This window comes from Acartia tonsa, chromosome 2 (assembly GCF_053477335.1).
Source record: "Acartia tonsa isolate MP-2025a chromosome 2, ASM5347733v1, whole genome shotgun sequence".
Classification (NCBI taxonomy): Eukaryota; Metazoa; Arthropoda; class Copepoda; order Calanoida; family Acartiidae; genus Acartia; species Acartia tonsa.
In genome coordinates this window covers 46,057,534-46,065,843 of record NC_137261.1, presented here as the reverse complement: position 1 = coordinate 46,065,843, position 8,310 = coordinate 46,057,534, and the positions used below count along the sequence as shown (strand labels likewise).

The window sequence follows — 8,310 nt, the reverse complement described above, 5'->3', positions numbered from 1 at the left end:
ATGGCTAGTGTCCCCAAAAAAAATAATTACGTTGCAAAAAAAGAAAATAGCAACAGGACACATTGATAGTAATTAACATTAACATTTTAATGCTTTATTTTGTTATACATGTCCGCATTCACAAAAAAACCATAGTTTAATGACTTTCATTTGAAAATGAAAGTTTAAAATATTCCACATAATTGTACATGATTATCAATAAAAATATTTAATACCCAGGACGGAATTAATACCATAAAAAAACCTAGTTTTTACCACTTTTATGGTAAAATTTTACCAGCCTATACGATTTAAAAGGTGGTAAAATTTTACCGTAATCGTGGTAAAAACACTTTTGGTGGTACTTTCTCACGCTTTTTACCAGCGATTTTTACCACAATTATCGGTAAAATTTTACCAGATTTCCGGTAAAATATTACCATTTTAGGACGCAAATTTATACCAGATTTTGACCAATTTTTACCACTTTTTTGGTAAAATTTACCGCAAATTTCTGGTAGATTTTACCGAAAAAGTGGTAAAACTGTTCAACACCTGGTAATATTTTTGCCCTAAACTGGTAAAATTTTACCAGAAATAGGGTAAATATGGTAAAAATTTACCAATAATTGTGGTAAAAACGGGTGGTAAAAATCACGAGAAAGTGGTAAAAAACGACCTTAATTATAGAAAAACATTGCTTGTACACGAATCGCAAAAATAAAAAAAAAATTGTTTTCATTATTATTTTATTGATTGAAACAACACTTAAACATATTTTTCTTGATTCTACTGCTCTGGCCGCGAAAACTGTTGCGCAACCTCCAGGATTTGCCTGGCACCGGCCCCATTCGACCTCGTATCACTGATTTTCAACCTGGAATAAAATTGCTCATTAGTTAATTAGATAATTACAGGGATATAAAGGGATAAGACAATGGCTGATAAATTGATGTTCATCTCTAATGATGATACACATCGTTACCCCTTCTGTAGATTACAATAAGTGATTGAAATGTTAGGACACTCAACTTAATGAACCAACCAATAAAAAATCAATAAAAGTACCCAAGGTTGTTAGGCCAAAGAATAAGAAAATGTTATTTGAAAACTTTGGGGGCTAGTGTAATTTACAGCCCAATGTCCCATCCCTCCCTACTAAATATCTAATCTATAATACAAAGTAGAACGATGTCTGTCCGTCCGTCCGTCCGTCCGTCCCAAAGATAAAGCCTATACTCGCTGTTTACGCAAATGTGTCAGAACTTCCCCCCCCCCCTTACTCTCACACCTAAATTTTTTCTTTTGAAAGCAAAAATAAAAGTGTGTAGGTTCAACTCCCCCTCTCCCCCCTCATTCATTTCCTACAGGCATCTTGACACGTGGCAAAAAAATCAGCAAACTTATCTAACTAAACATCTTTGAAAACGCAGAACGAGAAAAAATAAAGGGAAAGCTTACCTGGAAAACATAAGCAGTAACAACATCCCTGGCTAACAAGAACATGCTGTGTCCATACTACTCGGCATCATAACAGGGAACCCGATCTTGTCTGCCTCCGCCTTCAAGGTGTCCAGGCTCTGGTCCTCTCCGTGGTAACCGTGGATTACAGGTACGTTAGCGGCTTCCATGATCATCTAAAAAACAGGTTAAATATTAGAAAAATTGTAACGACAGACTTCTTTTAAATACACAGTTGCTTTTCCTAGAGCCTACTTGTGTTTCGTCTTAAAAGAGGATGGTTGGAGGGTTTTTACCAATGAAAATATTCGAGGTCATTTTTCCAAGAAGCGGTGTCATACCCCCCCCCCCCCCGCCAAAAAAACAGCATAAACATTCCCTGAAAATTATGGAAGACCAGAAGATTGAGATCGTACAGGACAAATGAACAGACATCCTGTTACTCCGGTATAGTATAGAGTGTTATTTTTTTCTACTTGAAATCAACCAAAATAAGTTCCTGAGTAGCTACTCTATCATTTACCTTAGATGTAGACTTGATACCCATATCTCTAATGGCAGTGGACGGTGGACCAACAAATATAACTCCTTTCTCCTGATAAAAAAAAAAAATTTAAATTAAAAGGTAGGTATCATTCTTATTAATATAATATTACATTCTTGAAATTAACCAGAAAAAAACGTAAGCAGTACAGTCTGCACAGGGTTTTTACGGGAAGGGATGTAATCTTAGAGGTTTTTAAAAAACGGGGGGGGGGGGGGAATCTACATAATTTTAATTTTAAGGGGTGTGTTGTCAACCCCATTCCTCACACTAATGACCGTGGACAAGATAATGAACGAAATATACATATATAAATCCCCAAATATATTGAACAAAACAACACCTTAGATTAGTTCAGACACTGCTAGTTTGAATGAACCAATCAAGATTTAAAGTTGTGAGCTAACGTGTTTATAAAACTTTGGGTACCAGTATAACTTCCAGTCTAATATCCACTCCCTCCCTGCAGTCAAATGGAAAATATTACCTGTCCAGGGATATAAAATACACGTGGATATTATTAATGACATATCATGGAAATTTGTTGTCATGAATTTAGGTTCCTAACATGGACTTCATATATTGGTCAGATCGTTTACCCAGAAGGAGGTAAGGGGGTGTTGTAAGGGAGGAATAAGGGTGTATCTTTATTTTAGCCCGCTGTGAGTACCGCTTTATTAGAGTACATGAAAAACTGGTGTAACATCCAGGTAATAATATATCCATTTACCCAAGAATCTTAAGGGATAAGACAATGGTCGACAAATTGATGTACTGTACATGTACAACCCCATTGATGATACACAAAATTACCCCTTACATAGATTACCTTTTGTGGTTGATACGTTTGGACACTCAACTTAATGTACCAACCAATCAGGGATCACTTAATCCCCAAAGTTGTTAAGCCAACGAATAAGAATACGTTATTATAAAAGTTTGGGGACACGTGTAGTTAACAGCCCATTGTCCCCTCCCTCCCTGCATTTACCTGGCAAAGATTAGCAAACTCGACATTCTCGGAGAGAAATCCATAGCCAGGATGTACAGCATCGGAGCCGGTTTCCGCCGCAACCTAAGATAATACAGTGTATGGTCAATAGTAACTAAGCCCCTAGAGGCCTCTAGGGGCACTTGAGTTAGTGGTGAGTTGAAATAGATCCCAACATTTTTTTATTTTAGTTTCAATAGAAAAAGTAAAAAAATCCATCTTAAGGCTTAAATATGATCAGAAAATAGAATAAAACCAACTCAGGACCTATGTGATGCCTACCTAAAATAGAGAACCCAATCGGATCAGTAGTTATTTAGAAAAAAAGTCTTACTGCTTTATATAATAGGATGATGCATTACTGATTATATGCTTCACGTGGCGTATGGAGTCGTGGAACGCGGGGTCCTAAGTTATGGAGGATTAAATGAAGGAAGGAAGTGGACTGTTTATTACACTAGTCCCCAAAGCTTTATTTTCTTCTTATTATAACGTTTTCTTATTCATTGGCTTAGGTAACTACTTTGGGGAGTTAATTAAATTTTGATTTATTGTTTCAATAAGTTGAGTGTTCAAACGTTTTTTAACCACTAATTTTATGTATCATCGATGTTGATGTTCATCAGTTTATCGGCCATTGACTTATCCCTTTACATCCCTGATATAAATTTGATTTTACCTTGGGGGTGGCCGACCTCTTGGTTCAGGTGAGTAATCCCTGGGCCCCTACCGGGAGGTCCCCTCCTGGGTGACGGGGAATATTCTCTGTGGTGGGGGGGAGGAGGTCCGCGGGGGGGGTCCTCGTGGCGACATATCCCTCATTGGCGGTGGGGGGCCTCTGTAACGTTGTTGTGGAGGGGAGTAGTCGCCCCTGGGGTGTGCCTCCCTTGTGAAGTAATGTGAGGGGGGTCCGTAGCCATCTCTCCTCTCATACCTGAAAAAATAAAAATAATTTACTTAAAAAGTTAAAATTCATTAAAAAAAAGGTTTTTAAAATTTTTTGATTGGTAGAAAAGGGAAGAACTAATAAAAAAGAGCATATCTAGGTAGGAAAGTTATTGTAATTTTAGAAAATCTTTAATAAAGCAATAAAAGAGATGGTAGGCATTTAAAGTTAGCAAATTTGGAAATTACACTAATATATTTTGTTTATATACTAAATTGTTTAAAGTAAAAAGGTTCTTTGTCTTTAGCTTAAGATTTCGATAACTACTAAACCGATTGAGTTCTCCTTTATAGGTAGGAAAGCTTCTCATATGACACGGAATGGTTTTAGACTATATTTCTGTCCCCTATCTATCCTTTTTAATACAGAGCCCCTAAATGCTAGGGCCGCAGCCGCTAGCAATATCTAAACTAATCTTAAAATTTAAAATTTTACCTTGGTGGAGGGGATCTACCACCCCCTCTGCCACCACGTCCTCTGAAACCACCCCTGTCCCCTCCACGGCCTCTGCCTCTAAAGCCACCCTTATCACCTCCCCTTCCTCTAGAGCCACCTCTGTTATTTTTAAATGTTTTCATTTTGAAAAAAAAAATTCGATGATTTTTAGTAAGTATTTTGGAAGATTAATTTTAAATTTTTTTATCTTAGGTACTGCTGTTTTAGTAGCGCAGCAACTTTATAACAAAACTGTACGTCAGTCCATGGCGAAATTACAAAAAATGCATTGCTTTTAAACGTTACATTTAATAAATAAGCCTACCTAAAGATTTTCTAACTTTTACTTTTTAAAACAAAAACTTTCCTAGAGTAATGTGGGGGGCTGCGTCTTTCATACCTATCCCCGCCCCCACCCCGGCCTCTACCTCTGTAAGAACTGCGCCCCCTATCACCTCCGCCTCCACGTCCCCTGCCTCGTCCCCGGGATATTTCCACTCTCAGCCGTTCACCGGCATATAATGTACCGTTCATTTCCTTAAAAAATAAAGTGAAGTAAAAATAACTTCAAGACCTGAAGTTTGTTTAATAACAATAAGGTAAAAATAAATCAAAACAATTCCCTATAACTTAAAAATACCTCCTACCCTTGTGGAATATTCTAAACCCTTCTTGATCTCCCTAAACCTAACTAAAAGCAGTAGTGAAAGTTTCAAACAAAAAATTCAAGTAATGAAAAGGTGAAGGCAAGCCTTGACTTTTAAGGGGGTGGCAACACCCAGCCATTTTGTTGTAAAGAAACTAAAATATTGTTTGTATTATTATACAGATCTACAAAGATAAATATAAGCTGCGAAACTTTTCTGTAACTTACTTCTTCAACTGCCCCCTATGTTTCAAATGCTGATCTGAGGTCTTGTTTCTTTACAATCTAAATAAAAGAATTTGTTATAATCAAAAACTATAGGTATGAAACTAAAAAAATACGACAAGAAACCTTATACTTTTTAGCTAGACCAAAATAATCAGTAGGTAACAAGTTTGAAATAGATAGGACAATTCCTACATGCTTGAATTAATGATAATAGCTATGAGTTTCGTCCATACAGACCGGCCATCCAACACTAATTATAGAAAAGCTTCGCGTTTACAAAAAACATAATTCCCTTCCACAAAATAACAATGATAACGTTTATGAGAGTAAAGCTCTCAAATAAGACAGTGGGACAAACGGAATTTTGTTGGTAAAACTTCAAGGATTTTAAGGGATAAGGCAATCCCCGATAAATTGATCCACATCATTAATGATTATTAACAAAATTATATCTTTATAATTATAATTTTTTTTTCAATTTTTTTCAATTTTGTACCCACCCCCCCCCACCCCCCCGACTACCGACGAACAAGTATTTTAGGTTAGGTTAGGTTTTAGGCTAGGGAGCCGAGCGCTGCGGCTAGGCAGGCAAGTGGGCCGAGCGCTGCGGCTAGGCAGGCAAGGGGGCCGAGCGCTGCGGCTAGGCAGGCTAGGGAGCCGAGCGCTACATTTCTAAAAGGATAATACCACCTACTCTAATGAATGTAGAATATACGTGGATATTACGACAGGGGGAAAAAATTGTCGTTATTTTAGCTTGCTAACATGAAATTCGTTTATTGGTCAGTTTGTTCAACCAGTAGTAGGGTAAGGATTGGGTTTAAAGAAGGGGGGTATCTTTATTTTAGCCAGCTGTGAGCATCTCCTTATCAGAGTAAATGAAAATGTGGTACAACATCCCAGTAATAATATATCGATTATTTTTATAAACTTTAATGGAAAAAACATTAAAAAAATAATATACCTGTCTAGCTAACACTCTGGTAAGGGTTTCCATAGTCTTAAACCACTCCCGGATTAATTCTTCCCATAAAGTTAGTCCACTCAAAACCTAAAACAAACGAACTTATTTTGACAAGTAGAAAAGTTGGTGGAAAAATAATTCATCTAAATTAATGAAGCAAAAATTCGTCCCCAAACTTCATTTTTAATTCTTGATACAGATTTTAAAGGGTGGGGCTTAAAGGGTGTTAACTCCACTCAACCCGTAAAACCCCTTATTTGTTTCCCTTCAAAATTAAAAAAAAAATATATTAGATTACCAACCTCAAACCTTTGAAATCCCTCATTTTATCCCTCTTAAAATTAAAAGCTTGACGTACAATCAACCATTGGTTGTCTTTAGGACGATTGGCAAATAGATCTGATTCCTGTACTGTAGAACAAATAAAACATTATGGAATGGATATAGAATATACGTGGATATTGATGACAGTGGAAAAATTGAAGTCAATTTAGGTTGCTAACATGAAACTCATTCAATGGTCAGTTTGTTTATCCAGTAGGACGGGACGGAATGGAGTAAAGGGGGCGAATTAGGGTTATCGTCATTTTAGCCCACTGGGAGTTTTACTTTATTAGAGAAAATAAAAATCTAGTGTAACATCCAAGTAATAAAATATCTATTTCTGCAGGTTATCTTAATTATAGTATAGCTAACATTACCTCTAGAAACTGATCCCAAAGTTCACAGTACACAACAACATAGAGATTAGCCTTGATCCATGTGACAATGAGGGTCTGGAAGATGGCCTGGGTCAACCTTCCTCCAAGGGTGTCCTCCCTGATAAGCATAGATAACTATTAACTAAAGATCCAAGAACAAATTAAATATAAATAGGCTATTTTTATTTAAGTGTGTAGGTAGGTATAAAGTATACTTTTTATCTAAAAATGGTATTTTTGTCTCTGATTTTATTTATCGCGTCGTATTATAGACAGCTTTCCGCGACTGGTAAAATGAGAAATTTTCAGATCAATAGCAATTTTGTTAGCCCCGAGGGGCCAAAGGACTGGCCTAACAAAGCTGGTATTGATAATATAATTTCTAGACTATTGTTCATAGAAAATTGTCTGTAATACGTAATTTTTCAGTATGGCCCAGAACCATTTTTAATCCAGGGGATATTTATCGGTTTCAAAGCCATACTGGAAACTCTTTGTTTAAGTCAAAACTACATTAATATCAATTTTTCTTTATTTTAGATTTAGTGTGCTGACTAAACAAACTAATTTCATTACTTCTTCTTTACAAGCAAAATGCTAGTGAATTTGTTCTTAAATACTTAAAGAAAATCGTAACTTCTCTATAATAATTATCTATGTGCCTGCGTCTTGGTGGTGTTTCTGTGAGGGTGAGTTGAGTTATCTGCTGCAAGATAAAGAGTAACTGCTCCCATGTTCGCCCGTCCATCTTTACATTCATTACCATAAACCTGACCAAAATAAAATTATTGTTAGATTAGGAATATCTATTTCTTAAATAAAATTAACAGGATGTCTTTCTGTACCATGTGAAAAAGTTTAATTTTAGCTATAATGGGAGAAAAAATCGGCGTTATCCTCTTAGAAATTTTTTTTTCAATTTTTTTCAATTTTGTCCCCCCCCCCCCCCCCCCCCCCCCCCGACTACCGACGAACAACTATTTTAGGTTAGGTTAGGTTTTAGGCTAGGGACATTTTAAATAATACGAAAAATTTCTTCCTTTCCCTGTACCTTATAAAAATCGTCGGAAAAAGCCGTTTTTTAAGCAAACAAAAGCGCGTTTTGCTCTATCTGTGAGATATTATGAATAAGATAATGTTAAGATGAGAAAAATTTACGTTCACAGTCCCTTTAAAGACACAATACCTGTAATAATAATGTACAAACTTTTCAACCACTAATAATACCCTGGCCTTTCTAATTAAAGCCTAGGCAGAGCAATGCTGGTTAGCTCAAACGTGTACCGTGGTTTCTGTAGAACTGTACTTCTGAAGCCAATACAGGGTTACGAAAGTTTAAATTGATGTTTTTTTTTTAATGTTAATATTAAATGTAATATAGTTTTGTAATGACATATAAAATATATATTCGATAG

General features: G+C 36.2%; 1 protein-coding gene across 3 annotated transcripts; it reads right to left on the bottom strand.

The window, feature by feature from the left end:
* Window positions 1-714: 714 nt before the first annotated feature.
* LOC145311988 (uncharacterized) lies at window positions 715-8,310 on the bottom strand. Of its 3 annotated transcripts, XM_080151065.1 has the most exons (11): window positions 8,082-8,310; window positions 7,558-7,665; window positions 6,896-7,013; window positions 6,195-6,281; window positions 4,726-4,893; window positions 4,357-4,478; window positions 3,655-3,909; window positions 2,976-3,059; window positions 1,964-2,035; window positions 1,441-1,616; window positions 715-856 (listed from the first exon to the last, which is right to left on the bottom strand). In XM_080151065.1, the coding sequence occupies exons 2-7, from the start codon at window positions 7,659-7,661 to the stop codon at window positions 3,702-3,704; spliced, it is 807 nt and encodes a 268-aa protein (XP_080007191.1). In that variant the 5' UTR covers window positions 7,662-7,665; window positions 8,082-8,310; the 3' UTR covers window positions 715-856; window positions 1,441-1,616; window positions 1,964-2,035; window positions 2,976-3,059; window positions 3,655-3,701. The 3 variants fall into 3 exon arrangements, with proteins under 3 accessions (XP_080007191.1, XP_080007192.1, XP_080007193.1); XM_080151066.1 differs by lacking the exon at window positions 2,976-3,059; XM_080151067.1 differs by lacking the exon at window positions 3,655-3,909.

Excerpts from the sequence above, each read along its gene's own strand:
- LOC145311988 (XM_080151065.1), bottom strand. The coding sequence starts at position 7,661 with ATGGTAATGAATGTAAAGATGGACGGGCGAACATGGGAGCAGTTACTC. Across the intron at positions 4,479-4,725 it reads GCAGCCCCCCACATTACTCT|AGAGGTGGCTCTAGAGGAAG; the intron begins AGGAAAGTTTTT and ends TTTAAAAATAAC. Across the intron at positions 3,910-4,356 it reads GGTAGATCCCCTCCACCAAG|GTATGAGAGGAGAGATGGCT; the intron begins GTAAAATTTTAA and ends TTATTTTTTCAG.